This window comes from Sebastes fasciatus, chromosome 6 (genome assembly GCF_043250625.1).
Source record: "Sebastes fasciatus isolate fSebFas1 chromosome 6, fSebFas1.pri, whole genome shotgun sequence".
Taxonomy (NCBI): Eukaryota; Metazoa; Chordata; class Actinopteri; order Perciformes; family Sebastidae; genus Sebastes; species Sebastes fasciatus.
Window position 1 is genome coordinate 31,291,006 of NC_133800.1, and position 15,370 is coordinate 31,306,375.

General features: G+C 40.7%; 1 protein-coding gene across 2 annotated transcripts; it reads left to right on the forward strand.

Moving 5' to 3' along the window:
• Positions 1-2,316: 2,316 nt before the first annotated feature.
• lipg (lipase, endothelial) lies at positions 2,317-8,453 on the forward strand. Of its 2 annotated transcripts, none has more exons than XM_074639223.1 (10): positions 2,317-2,606; positions 3,651-3,835; positions 4,034-4,213; positions 5,138-5,249; positions 5,337-5,555; positions 5,786-6,028; positions 6,228-6,348; positions 7,125-7,352; positions 7,448-7,552; positions 7,685-8,453. In XM_074639223.1, the coding sequence occupies exons 1-10, from the start codon at positions 2,516-2,518 to the stop codon at positions 7,695-7,697; spliced, it is 1,497 nt and encodes a 498-aa protein (XP_074495324.1). In that variant the 5' UTR covers positions 2,317-2,515; the 3' UTR covers positions 7,698-8,453. The 2 variants fall into 2 exon arrangements, with proteins under 2 accessions (XP_074495324.1, XP_074495325.1); XM_074639224.1 differs by lacking the exon at positions 2,317-2,606 and adding an exon at positions 3,324-3,451.
• The last annotated feature ends 6,917 nt before the right edge of the window (positions 8,454-15,370 follow it).

Sequence of the window (15,370 nt, forward strand, 5' to 3'; positions counted from 1 at the left end):
AGATAGATAGATAGATAGATACATAGATAGATAGATATAGACTATCATTGAATATCTAAATGTGTTTATGGTTTTATGGATAAACCCACTGACCTACTGCACATTAACCAGCAGCACGACTTTGTTTTCATTGACGTGTAAAGGCTGCTTCAGACAGCAGGTACCAGGAGCTGCTGGGCTGGCAGCAGGTGACACTTCCTACTGCTGTATGTACACAAAACAGTGGTGTTATTGTAGTGGAGACCCTTTGCGTGAGTGCGCCCATTCTTCACACCATCAATTGAAACTGGTCGCTGAGCTAAGCTGATGGTTTGGCCGCTTGCCAGGCGGAGGGGACGATGCTTTCAGGGGGGAGGAAGCCTCGCCATCCCCCCTCACTCACACACACACTCACTCACACACACACTCTCACACACAAGCACACACACACACACACACACACACACACACACACACACACACACACACACACACACTCTCTCACACACACACACACACACACACACACACACACACATTGAGCCTTTTAAATATTCCCATCAATGAGTAAAGGGGTCTTTGGGTTTCCCGCGTATAGGATACTGGGCAGATATACACTGTAAAAAAAAAAAAATCTGTAATCACAATCGTAATTATCTATATTTAAGCTTTTTTGGATCATTTTGTAAAGAGAATTATTCTGTTTTTTAGAGAGTTTTATGACTCTATTTTAACAATTAATTTATGTTAGAAGAAAAGGATTTCATGGAATTCAAAAAAATACAATAAAATACAGATTTTTTTGCAAAACTTCTTAAAGTAAATTTGGGCTTTTGCAACGTAAAAATTACATGTTTCATTTGTGATTTATATATAAATGGTCTTAGATTTACGGTGTATGACTATTCAAACAATAAATATATGTTAAAAGTAAAATATTTCTTTAAAAATTACAAGAAATATTTGTAATTTTATAGTATCCTATACATGGTTTCCCAGTTATAGGATACTGTGCAGATATACACTGTTAAAAAAACCCGGTTTTTTTACAGTGTAAAAAAAAAAATTTTATACAGTTTTTTTCAAGAAATTTTACATTTTTTGTCTGCATTTCAAAATGACAGATAAAAATGTAAAAATTACATGTTTCATTTGTGATTTATATGTAAATGGTCTTAGATTTACAGTATTTTTTGTAATCACAATCGTAATTATCTATATTTAAGCTTTTTTGGATCATTTTGTAAAGAGAATTATTCTGTTTTTTAAAGAGTTTTATGACTCTATTTTAACAATTAATTTATGTTAGAAGAAAAGGATTTCATGGAATTCAAAAAAATACAATAAAATACAGATTTTTTTGCAAAACTTCTTAATGTAAATTTGGGCTTTTGCAACGTAAAAATTACATGTTTCATTTGTGATTTATATATAAATGGTCTTAGATTTACGGTGTATGACTATTCAAACAATAAATATATGTTAAAAGTAAAATATTTCTTTAAAAATTACAAGAAATATTTGTAATTTTATAGTATCCTATACATGGTTTCCCAGTTATAGGATACTGTGCAGATATACACTGTAAAAAAAACGTTTTTTTTACAGTGTAAAAAACATTTTTTTATACAGTTTTTTTCAAGAAATTTTACATTTTTTGTCTGCATTTCAAAATGACAGATACAAATGTAAAAATTACATATTTCATTTGTGATTTATATATAAATGGGCTTAGATTTACAGTGTATGACTATTCTAACAATAAATATATGTTAAAAGTAAAATATTTCTTGTAAAATTACAGTAATAAAGGCTAATTATATAAAGATAATTACTGGATTTTTTTACAGTTTATTTATGTTAATTAACGGACAGTATTTTTCCGTTTTTTAACAGACATTTTCTTATTTTACACTTTTTTTTACAGTGTATAGTGTTATTATTTATAATATTGTGAGATTTAAAGAAGACAATAATTCTCTGTAAATGCCTCCTCATATCTGCTTATCCCATTGGCTCAGTTTTTGGTAATTTCCACACACTGTTTGGCAACAACTGTACTGTCTGTGACCTTCATATCCTATCAGCTTGTGAGCTTCTGGGTGAGTTTTATGGCAGCTTGCGTCAGTCGCAGCCTTCACGCCCCACACCACAAGGCTGGTTAAAGGCACGCACAACGTGAGACAAGCCTACTACGATTTCATTCAGCTTCGCCACGCCTTTCAACGTAAACAAACGGGGGCTTGACCAATAAGATCCACGATAGATCAGCCGATGATCAGATGACTGAAAAGGGGAAACTATTTAAAACTCCTAATGAGACACTTGATGCAAGTTTATACATTTCTTGAGCGGTGCTTTCACGGGAGCGCACTAAAAAACGCACCACCACCAGGCTCTGTTGCTCTTTGTCACCACTGGATCTAAACTACCTAATCTACCTAACAACTGAGCAACCACCCGGCAACACAAAAAAAAGACATTTCTATATTCCCAGGAAGCTTTTAATTCCTCCACACTCGTCTGTGACTGAGAAATGAATCATAAAGCCCTTTTGCTGTGGATTTTCCTACAGTGTGCTGCTGCGCTTTTCTCATCTGCTGTTGGAGAAAACGCTGTTCTTAAAGGTAAGAGAAATGTCTTTGTGTCTATTGTTCATTCATGTATTTCATTTACAGCCTCAAAGGGAAATGTCAAGCTGGTATGTAAAGTAGGGCAAACATGCGCTTGTGGGCAATCTATGAATGGAAATGTATATTAAGAAGCCTAAATTTCACATTTCCTCACATTTTCCTCCACATCCCTGCGTCATTCCTCTATTTATTTGAAGGCTATTATGCGTAAAAGCGAACAAGTGTGGTGGGCAGAGTGAACCAGAAAAACGGGGATGGATTTAAAGACTGCGACGTGTCCTTTTTTGGGAGCAGCAGACGCAATAAAAAAAAAAAAAAAGAAGCAGCTCCCAAGTGGAGGTGGACACACAACGCCACGTCTGTGTGAACTAGTTGGAGAGATGTTCCGCTGAATCCGCGTTTTACCACGAACCGACCGGCTCACCAGCGCTTTTTACAACCCAGCTGAAGTCATTTTAGTCTGTGTGGCCCATTACCAGAGGGTGTCGAGTTCATTTAAATTCACATCTGACGCTTCATGCTCCTGCACGGCGGGATTAACCCAGACTGGTTCGCATTTACACACCCTCTTTCATCAAGAATCAAACACAAAAAGACTTAATTAGAGCTGTGCAATTACACAAAACACATATTTTCATAATTATGATGTGTGTGTGCATCATCTGCTTCTAACGGCTTCTTGCAAATATGATGTAATTGTACCGTTGTAGCCTCAGGGGCTGAGATGGTAAAGTCACATTATAATTATACTAGCTGTGGCTACAGCTGTGAAAAGAAGTAGGCTATGAAATCAAATAAACTGGGCGGCGGTGACATTTTGGCTCTGCGCCTGCGCTCCGGTACAACTTGCATGCAACCGGCTTTATTGTAACAGATGTTGGCTGCAAAAGCAACCTGATTGGCTGTTTCAGCCTCTTCCTGCATGTGTGAGGCGGGATTGGTTGACTGACCTGTGTTTGAAATTTTTTTAATGAATGCATGAAATAAAGTTAATCTGCTTTATTTCCTCAATTTAATCTTGTGTAATTTTCCCCTCAGACAGTGGATCGGATGAGCTGCCAACTGACAGCAAGGCTCTCTATGGCGCCGTCAAGTACAACATGAGGAAGAGTTTAGACATGGACCATGAGGGTTGCTACCTGCAGGCTGGCAAGAGAGAGTGTCTAGAGGAGTGTGGCTTCAACGCCACAGCCAAGACCATCTTCATCATCCACGGCTGGACGGTACGAATGAGCTGAAATAATCATGTATCATCCCTATCTAGCTCCAGCCTCTCTCTTTCTCTATGGGTCACTTATGTGCTTCACGACATGTCCAACTGTTTGATTGCTGGAATGTATCATGTGAATATGAGTGTCCAAGAGAGGTCACAGGGTAAAGTAGTCTGTCTGACTGACTCCTGATGTCTTTTTCTCTCTTAGATGAGCGGGATGTTCGAAAGCTGGATGCACAAGCTGGTCTCTGCAGTGATGCAGCGGGAAAGTGAGGCCAATGTTGTGGTCGTTGATTGGATATCTATGGCTCAGCAGCTGTACCCCGACGCGGTCAACCACACCCACAACGTCGGCCTCGACATCGCCGGCTTGCTCAACTGGCTTCAGGTGTGTACATGTAATACTAGCTTGGTTTCTGCTTATGAAGCCACGTTCGAGGCTGCGATCAAATTATGCAAACTGGGTTTCTATTGAGGTTTCTTTAAAGAGGAAATGCACTGAACCAGTTCATTGGAACACCCTGATGAAAACCGCAGTACTCTCATGCATGGGTTGTCACCCAGCCCCGATGCAGCTTGTTCTCATAAAGCCAATGTGTCTTTAGTATATAGGGCGGAAAGATAAATGGATCTCATAAATCCTCAGGTATGTTTTGGGATGTGATTTTATTCTAAATGCCTTATGGCGTAGTGTGTCATTTGAGCTATCTTGGCAGCGAAGTCTGCAATGCTGCGTGACAGAAGAACAGCCGAGTACCTGCAAATCCATACAACCTGCCCCCCCTCATGTGTTACAATTAGAGTGATTTAAGAGATCACTCAGCTCTTTTGTGAGCGTGACAGACTAATGAAAACGTGTTATGCTAAATATTCATTTAGATCTCCCAAGTGGCCCTGAGGCAGTAGCTCAATATCCTTCTGCTATGTTGTCTTCACACAGCTCAGGATACTTGATATTTTCTAATAAGGATCAGGATCTATTTAGTACTTCTGAGGCAAAGACAACAATTTCCATTCAGCGGGACTGTCACATAGTTGGACCAGTGCACAAATGGCAAATGAGGAGAGACTCCGGCACCCTGCCACGTAGTTGTAAACACAGACAAAGAGTGTTTCATGGAGACAAACTGAGACAGATGGTGGAGGCGCTGTTGCATGGAAGGGACTGTCAGTGGATTCTGTCCGGGTTAACTGAGCTTGGCTCGGCTGCAGGCACGACTGATCATCACTGGCTGACATCCAGGATTTGTTCAGTGTGTGTTAGTTTTCACGGCGGCAGCTGCTGATGATGTGTGTGCAACTTTTTTAACAGGACGAGCAGCAGCTGCCTCTGGCGAACGTGCACCTGATTGGCTACAGCTTAGGCGCTCACGTAGCCGGCTACGCGGGGAGGTTTGCGCGAGGGACCATCGGCAGAATCACCGGTAAGTTCAGTGCAACAGGAATAAACGCTCCTCAAATAAGGTGCCGCCTCATTGTCCTGACCACCTGTCTCATCTTTATTCTAACAGGTCTAGACCCAGCAGGACCGATGTTTGAGGGTGTAGAAGAACAGAAGCGCCTCTCCCCAGATGATGCCGACTTTGTGGACGTTCTGCACACATACACTCGAGAGGCTCTGGGTGTGAGCATCGGGATCCAGCAGCCAATTGGGGATATCGACATCTACCCCAACGGTGGTGATGTGCAGCCCGGCTGTGCTCTGGGTGACGTGCTGGCAGTGGCTGGAAGTAAGTGGCTCTTTGTTTGTAGATCCCAGCTGTCCACAACAAGAGATATCAGTTAAACCACATCTGCAGAAACCAGCATTTCTTAGTTTATTAGGTTTATCCCATTTCCATCCAAGCAAAAAGATGAATGATATATCTTAATCTATTGCAGTTTATATTAATCTATTTAAACATTTTGCAACGCTGTCTTATCTTTAGCCCATCTAACCTGCCTCCCTCTTTCCCTCCAGATTTCATGGAGGTGATGAAGTGCGAGCACGAGCGCGCCGTGCACTTGTTTGTGGACTCCTTGATGAGCAAGGACCACATGAGCTTTGCCTACCAGTGCACCGGCCCCGACCGCTTCAAGAAAGGCATCTGCCTCAGCTGCCGCAAGAACCGCTGCAACAACATCGGCTACAACACCAGAAAGATGCGCAAAAGGCGCAACAGCAAAATGTATCTGAAGACAAACGCTGACACTCCCTTCGGAGGTGAGTCATAATAAGAGCACGGCTTGTAAATGCGTTGCCGGTTTTATCTCTTACTACTACTTCCTCGAGTAAAACAACTCTACGATAGCATAATCACTGAGTTTCTTATCTTTATGATTCCACACTTGCCAGTATAAACTACTACTGTACACAAATCCACAGTGGATCAAACATTAACTTTTTATGTTTTCTTTTTAAGGCTACCACTACCAGATGAAGATGCACGTGTTCAACAGAAAACAGGCAGACAATGCAGATCCCACCTTCCATGTCCAGCTGTACGGAGCCCATTCAGACACAGCAAACATATTTGTCGATGTGTAAGTTCAAAATCTGAAGTCTATCCTTGCAACACCTCAGCATGGCAGCCTATAAAACCATCGTGCACTGGCTTGGCTACTGTCCTCCTATATGTACAGCTACACTGCGTGTGATATTTAGGAGCACACAGACTGCTGTGATATAATTTTGGAACTTGAACCTAGTTTGTACTGACCTTTTCAAACTGTCAGCCACATAGATTTGTGTTGTAAAACAAGCTCGGACTGGAGGAGGAACTCAGTCACTTTCAGTTAAAGTTTCCATAGATGCTAATTTTAAGTTAATGTCACAACCTTCGATGTGCGTTTTCCTACGAGTGTCCATCAATTTTTGCTCGGTACATGCATGCAGTCCTTTAAGAATAAACTTCCATGTTCACAGGAAACAACTTGGTTAGGTTTAGGCAACAAAACTACTTAAATAGGTTTAGGAAAAGATCGTGGTTTTGGATAAAATATCTCCGGATGTGGCGTAAAATAAAATAAACGTTGACCTCTGGTTTCACACGGGATACAAACGCCGGCCTCCTGGGTGAAAGTCTGGTGTTTTTAACTAAGAAATGCTGGTGTTGATTACGTGGATTACATACAAATTGTTTTTATGGGATATATACAAATTGTAGTGCTTTTTATAGGTGTAGCGATGAACGGTGTATGAGAAGAGCCTGAAGCACGACATGGCAATACGTCAGTGATCAGACAGGCATCTCAGATTAGAACTTCTGTGTTCAGTTTTCTGGGACTTAACCCAATTTCTCCTCCCTTTTTTTGTGCAGCCACGACGAGATCATCGGTCTGAACCTGACCAACACCTTCTTGGTGTTCACTGAGAAGGATATTGGTGACCTGCTGAAGATCCGTCTGAGCTGGGAAGGAGATTCTGAATCCTGGAACTCCGTCTGGAAGAACCTCAAGAAGAGTTTCTGGTCCTGGAACGCCAAGCCTCCCAAACCTGTACTGGAAGTCCGGCGGATTCGTGTGAAAGCTGGGGAAACGCAGAAGAAGTAAGTAGGGGGGAGCAGCTGGCTTAGACACCACACCTCCAGGATTTCTTTTTTTCTTGACAAACATTTACTGACATTTATTATTTTTTTCACAGGTTTACGTTCTGTACCCAAGATGCTGCTAAAACCGAAATTTCACCGGGGGACTCCATAACTTTCTCGAAATGTCGTGATGGCTGGGAAGTGAAGCCAAGAAAACGGTACGACACTTGATTAAATGTTGGCAGTCTTGTCAGAATACTCTTGAATTAAATTATATCTGATAATACTGTCAGTTAAGAAGAAGCCTTTGTGATTATTCTGAGTAAATGAAACCTGTTTTTGTTTGACAGGCTGCCCATGTAACAACTCAGCACTTCCAGCAACCAATGCACCATCACCATGGGGGACCCAACCTGGATCAGCGAGAAGCACCGCCTTCTCTTTATTTGAGCACTTTTCGTAGGAGGAAGATTGATCAGCGCACGGTGGGAGGGGGCTCGACTGGACTCTCAACTGCACCTGGAAGGTTTCAGGAGACGAGGACTCTGGGGGCGGGGGGGTTCAGTCCAGCGTATACGAGACGGCTGGAAAATGCAGCGCAGGTCGGAAGCAAGAGGGCAGTCCTTTTAATGTGTTAAGATTGCCCGAGGAGTTGCAGAACGTTCCTTTTGTGTGGACTAGTGACGTAGAATACAGATCTGTGCCAGTGGACATACACCAGCAAATGTAGTCGCTGTACTGTACATTTTTAAATATTTTTTATTTATGAGAAAAAATGGAAGCACTGCAAGACCAACGTTATTTATCAGAGCACATCCCATAATGAAGCATATGTTGAATGCATTTCTCCTAGATGCAGTATTTGTGTGTGTGAGCGTGTGTGTGTACTGTTTGTTGTGTGTGTGTGAGTGTTTGTTTGTGTCTGTTGTGACCAAGAAGTGTGCCTTTCTGCTGAGAGATTACTGATACACTGTATAACTGATCTCATTGCACACCATCTTTCTGAGGTTCTGTGCATAGTGTTACTGTTACTGTATGTGGCTTATTTTGGGGTTGTGTTTTTGTATATAATGTAAATAAGTTTTTGGAAAAAATAAATTCACCTGTTATTTGTAGAAACTGTCGCCTTTTGCTTGTCATTTTATCCGTCACATCTCCATTAAAAGATGTCTTTATTGTGATCTGCAGCAGGCCGCACTTCACCGCTGCTCTGATGTGAATTTGTCGTCAGAAACTGTAAACTTGTTTCTTTTCCTGTTTATTTGGATGTTTTGCAAATCCAAACAAACTACCTATACTTGCAAACCATGCACAACAAGCGAGAGCCCCGTAGTACTCAAATTAATTTGCAAGTGACAATCATTTGTGAAACATGACACTGCCACCATTTGTCATCTGCGTGCAAGCAGCGCTTCCAAATCACTTTAGTGAAACCGATGCCTGAACATCAAACAAGCTTTACTGGTTGATCCAACTCATTTTTTAGCATAACCTTCCCATAAAACATGTAAATATATTCCAAATCTGTACATTTCTAAAAGAGCGTCGAACCTTAGAAACATATTCCAGCTTTAAACAATCACATCTCAGTTAATGTGTAATATGTAAGGGATAATGTACAGCGAGCCGGTCATTATTGCGGATTATTACACGGCTTTGTGGAATACTCTATTCTGATTTATCAATTACGGCATTCAACGCCCTGTTATTTCTTTATAGCAGACTGTTGCTATGTGTAACAGACCGTTGCTATGGGTGCGATTCTGATGTCGGACTCTGGTGGACAATTTTTGTGTCAAATTATTGTTTTCTTAAGTGGCCGTGTAATAAGCGGGATAATGTACAGCTAGCAGGTCATTGTTGTGAAATAAACCCCTTCAGGGCGATGCAAGGCCCTGTCGGGGTTTATTTCACAACCATCACCGGCTCGCTGCACATTATCCTTTACATGAACCCCGACAGGGTGAGCAGGACAGGTCTTGTATCACCCTGAAGGGGTTCATTTCGCAATAATGACCGGTTCGCTGTACATTATGACGCTTATTACATGGCTACTTACTAAAGGAATCAATAATGTTGACACAAAATATTGATTTTAAAAATCCTTAAAGAAAGTCCTCTCGCTGTGTGCGAAGATCAGAACTGCGTCCATAGCAACGGTCTGTTATACATAGCAGCAGTAGAATGCTGCAATTGACCAATCGGAATCGAGTATTCAACAAAGCCGTGAAAAAACCTCTCTTAACATCTCTTCACCACAATGAGGACAACTTAAAAATAGCTGTTTTTTCCAGGTACCTTTTTATTAGGACGGTAACTTGTAAATGTCCAAAATCAATTGGTTTTCTCTTCTGCTCGAACTTGGAAATCTAACTTATTTTGCCTCCTAATGCCTTTAACAGAAGCTCATTTATGCTTCCTCTAAAACACCAAGTCGCAACACGTCTTGACTTAACAAGAAGTCAACTAACCAGTGAATGTTCTAGTACAACACCTTGCATATACAGTATTTGGTAAATGGACTTGGACTTATATAGCGCTTTTCTAGTCTTCCGACCACTCAAAGCGCTTTACACTACATGTCAGTATTCACCCATTCACACACACATTCATACACTGATGGCAGAGGCTACTAAGGTGCCAACTTTGCCCATCAGGATTTAATCTAAATACTCATTCACACACCGATGGCTATGCCTCCGGGAGCAATTTTGGGGTTAAGTGTCTTGCTCAAGGACACATCGACATGTGACCCGGAGCAGCCGGGGATCGAACCACCGACCTTCCGATTGGTGGACAACCTGCTCTACCCTCTGAGCCACAGCCGCCCGTAAAATTTTACGAATTTTAAATTTTACAAATATTTGTGGTCACACGTGTACTCGTATTAGTAATCCCATCTTTCAACATCAAGAACAGCCTCTCTGTAATACAGGTTAGATGTGGAGTAGTGATAAATCAGGAATGCCAGCAAAATTACTGAGCTCTAATGATGACACATTTGCTTTTGTTGGTGCAGGAAGCGGTGAAGTGGCAGCATATTTCATTGTCACACCGTCCTCTGCCCCATCATGTAACACTGAAATACCTGGAAGATTAGTAAGAAGAGGAATGTGTTAAGTACTCTACACTTAACATCAGGTGGTTGTAAATGAGTGTCAGTTGTAGTTGTCGTAGCAGCTGGAGGCTAAAATGATTCACGTCTTTGTCCCTCTCATATTTTTCTCTCTTGTCTTCTGGTTGTAAATATCTTTAACATTGTCTCATTGTAGCAGCGACCGACAGACACCCTACAGTAACCCCACAAGTCTGTCTGTACTGGATCTGTCGTGCCCCAACACTAACAAACATACCATCCAGTGTTGGTTTGGTGACTCACTTCAGTTTCGTGATGTATCTTAACCCACCTGATGCTATCTGCCTCCCACTTACTGTACAATAAACCACATCCTCTTTTAAACACCACCTGGTTGGCAGATAAAGCTTCTTTTAAATGGAACTTCTCTGTCAACCCACAAGAATACCATGAGAAAAATGACAAGACAACCTTGACTCAAGGTTAATCTTCTTTTTACAGATCTTGAACTACATCTTAAGGTCTACATTAGCAGATGGAGTTTGCCCAGTTGTTGTCGCATGTCTTAATTTTGAACAAATGATAGCAGGTGGTCGGGGGGAAATTCCTAACCTGTGTCTCTGTTAAATTATGGTGTTTGGATGCAAATGGCCTTCATTTGCAAAATGCTGCAAAAAGCTGTGACTGGTTTTGGTTTGGTGTTCACAGCTGATGTCTGTTTCTGGTGTTCATTCAGTCTCTGGTCCAGAGTCTTTGTCATTTCACTTAGGTCGTTGTTGAAGGAAAAAGGTCGACACGCTTATTTGCTTTCTTGCCGAGAGTTAAGGCTCAGACACACCAACCCGATGCGGGACACATCGCAAAAACTAGGCCGACTGAAGCAAAAACCGAGGTGTAAAAACATTAATTTGGCATTTTACTGGGGATTAATGTGATTAATGTATGATCAAACAGCATGAACAACGCTAATACATGCATGAATTTCAGTGTTCAAATACTATGCTGATCTCCCATGCATAGAGAAGCTTTATCTGCCAACCAGGTGGTGTTTAAAAGAGGATGTGGTTTATTGTACAGTAAGTGGGTTAAGATACATCACGAAACTGAAGTGAGTCACCAAACCAACACTGGATGGTATGTTTGTTAGTGTTGGGGCACGACAGATCCAGTACAGACAGACTTGTGGGGTTACTGTAGGGTGTCTGTCGGTCGCTGCTATTAAATGTATCTCCTCAAATATATGACGTCAAACAAACTCTTAGACTACTAATACTACCGCTCTACGTTGGCTATTGTTCAGATTTTTATTGATAGGATTAATGTACAGTATAAGCTTGTACTGTATGCAAAATAACCTGACTATAAATCATGTTCATTATGATTCTGACAAATACCAAAATCCAGGGGAACTCCACTGACAAAAAATTAAACCTGAAAGCTGGCAGACAAAAGACAATTGGGTTTTGTTAGTTGTTACCACAAAGCCACTGATGTGGAATCACATGATCGAAAGAGATTTAAAACAAACTTGTCCTACATTTTCACTCCAACAGTAAATTCATGTGAGCATGTCCTGTGAAGAAGGAAAATAAGCTCGAATGAGGTTGTGAATGTAAATGTTTTTGTTTCGAGGTCCTTCATGCAGCGTCTCCATCATTGCTTCCAGATCGTTTGGCGCAGCACGCCATGAGCAGCTCTGTGTTGCCGGTTACCCCGGTGCCACGTGCCTCACAGATTAAAGGGTGGTGGTGCACACATTGCCACATGTTGGGATGTTGGCTCGAGCACCACACCGGCCGCTGCCCTGCGGATCAGCAGCAAAGAGCGGGAGGCGGGGTAGGTCACCTCACATGGTCCCAGAAGGACAGCATTCACAGATGTAAGTCACAGAGACGAACCACTTGAAGGATGCTTCTCATACATTTCGTGACATCACAGCGGCCACAGTGGAAAACACTTTCAGCAGAGCCGGCTGTTGACTTGTACTGTACTCATGTGATGCCAGCTGAGTGATCGTTGCATGCCAGTCAGAGTCTGGCAAGAGTTGAAAGCACGGAGGTCACATGGACCCTCTGTGTTTCCAAGTAAGACGTCCTCCAAATCTTCTAGGAATGTGGGCGGCGAGAAGGATGAAGGTGGACCTGATTTATGTTTTTCGGGGAATATGTTCTTACATATGATTATCTGAACAAATAATCCACTGGATATTTGATCTGAGAATCAATGTTTTTGTTGAAGACGTGATAATAAAAGGTTGGAGCTGTGGAGGGTAACACCGGATAGGTCAGCCATAGAATCGTCTTTGTTTTAACACAGACAAAGCTTGAAGTTTGTTCTCCCTGACGTATTGTTCACACCAAGGAAAACAGGAAAATCTAGAAAAGACTAATCTAAAAGACTAAGGCGTTTCAGTAAATACTGCAGCTTCCCTTACAAAGTACGTACTGTTGCATGCAGTATGCATACTATTGGGACATACTACTGGTGCCTTCAAAATGGTCTGTGTTGAACAATGAAATATTATAAATATATTAAGCGTTTTCAGTCCAAACACCGGAGTTTCATCTCTTTGCTTCTATACTCTTTATAAACAGCTCATTCTAAGGTAACGAAAACACAACAATTTTAATTATCAGGTGATTATACACCAAAGAAAACATGCTTATTAATTTTATATTCCATTTCTGCCAATAGATCCCCCTAAATGCTACACACTGTTCCTTTAAAACAAGTTAGTTCCTGATAAAGTTGGATACATAAAAGATAAAATAATTGAACTGAACGTAATTTAGTTTAATAAAAAAGGAATAAGCCAATTCTATTTTGCATATTGTTTTCAGGTAATTAATTTATCTGCTTATTTTAGCACAGATTTAAAGATTACTTTTTGTTTTTTGTACATTTAAAAAAAGTCGGGGATCACCAACGTCAGTAGGATTCACCCTCTGAGGATAATGGATGTCTGTACCAAATTGCGTGGCGATCCATCCATTAGCTGTTTAGATATTTCAATTTGAACCAAAGTGTTGGACTGACCTACCACTAAAGCCAGCTAGCTAACAATCATCTGCATTTAAATGTGAAATTAGCCTTCAGGTGATGACAAGCTACTGTAAGCTTTACCTTTGGAGCTACCTGTTCTACATAGTTTCCAAATATCTCCCCGTATTATTTATTGTCTTGCCCTTTTACATTGCACCTTGTTATATATTTGGTGGATATTACGACGTCAGAAGGGGAAGTATAGAACAGAGTTCACATGCCAGAGTACCGTGCTGTTTCTAGTGGGCATGGTGTACACGTTGTGTATTATTATTATTAACCAATCATAAAATAGCCTGCCAAAATGAATATCCAATGAGACATCACATGCTTTGAGGTCTATGTTTACGTTTTGACAATACACACCATGTTTGTTTACAGGCGACTATATTTACACCGTCACCTGGTTCCTGTATGTGAGGTCAGGCAATTTTCCACATGTCCCCTCAGCTGCTATTGGTGCACACGTCAGAACTTGACACCACTGTTATGGTGTCACGTTTGTTTCCTTTGTGACTGTACGGTCGAGCATGTGGCATCGGTGCTGTACGATGTTGTGACTGACTGAGAGGTGCGTCAGAGGCTCAGCTGTTGTTTAAGTCATCAAGTCATCCTTTACGACTTCCAGTGAAGAGTTCCTGAGGTCAAGCTCATAATCAGAAGTTACCCTTTTGTACAGTGGAGGAGACACAGGTCATCAGAAACAAACTGATGACCTGATGACAGCTGATTGTGTTGATTATTAGGAAGAGGATTATTAGGTTTCAATTAAAGATGTATTTGCATTGAAAATGTTGACTTTCAAACAGTATCTCATTATACCTGTTGACTAATCAGAAGCATAATTGTCATTACTGAAATGTAATATAAAATTTTGCTAGTGGGTAAAGTCTTGTCATATGCATAGAAAGAATGGTAGTTAGGATATATTTCACATTTTGTGTATATTTTTGATGATTTTTTTGACATAGGAACAAACCTACAGCATTAAACATCTTTTACAGACTTTTTCTGTTTGTTTAAACAAATAAAAATAGCAGTTAGGCAAAAGAGGGGCAAAAAGAATTGACATAAAACACTTGTAAACAATAAGAATTAACTTTGCATTTCAACTTGTAAGCCAGCAGTGTTTAGAAGTCTTTAAAGTGCTAAGATAAAATCCGTTGATAAATATCATGTGATATGGTTGAAAGCTCCACAACGGCTTCTAAAATGGCCTTAAGGTGAGTTTGTTTTGTCAACAATTGTAAATAGATGTTATTTACTTATATTATCTGCACATTTTAAACCTTGTAAAGGCTGGGGAATTTCTAAAAGCACCTCTCTGATCGAATATTTGTTCTTGTATTTTGGGTTCCTGGCAACTTCATACTAAGTTTAACTGACCAGATGATAAATTAGACTTGTAGCTGAGTTTGTACTCAAAAAGGACAAAAAGGATACTCTAAACAAAAGACAAAATAATACTAAATTAACCGAAACAAACATTAAATCCTTCAATCATTTACTTTTTCAACTTCCGCTGAAGAATTGACAAATCTCTAATTTACAGTAACGAGTGAGTGGCATGACTCTGACTCAACTTCAAATCTTTCCTCTTCTTTGGTAGATTACTCATTTAACATTTTGGTACAATAGACAATTGTAATCAAGAACAATTGGAATGACTCTCTGTTGGGAATGACCTTCAGGAAATGGGTCAAGGTCATCGCTACAAAGCTCCTCCGCTTTTGTATGTATTGGACTGTTATCGTGCTTTGATTAACAGGCTGAATTTCCTGGACGTAAATCGAATTAATTCAATCAAACAGAACCATAAAATAGGCCAGGGTTGCTGCGGGTCGTTGTCCTGACATACTGCTCCCACACAGCTGGACCTCTGCCTGGCTGAGCTGCCCACTCCCTGCTGTCCTCCCTT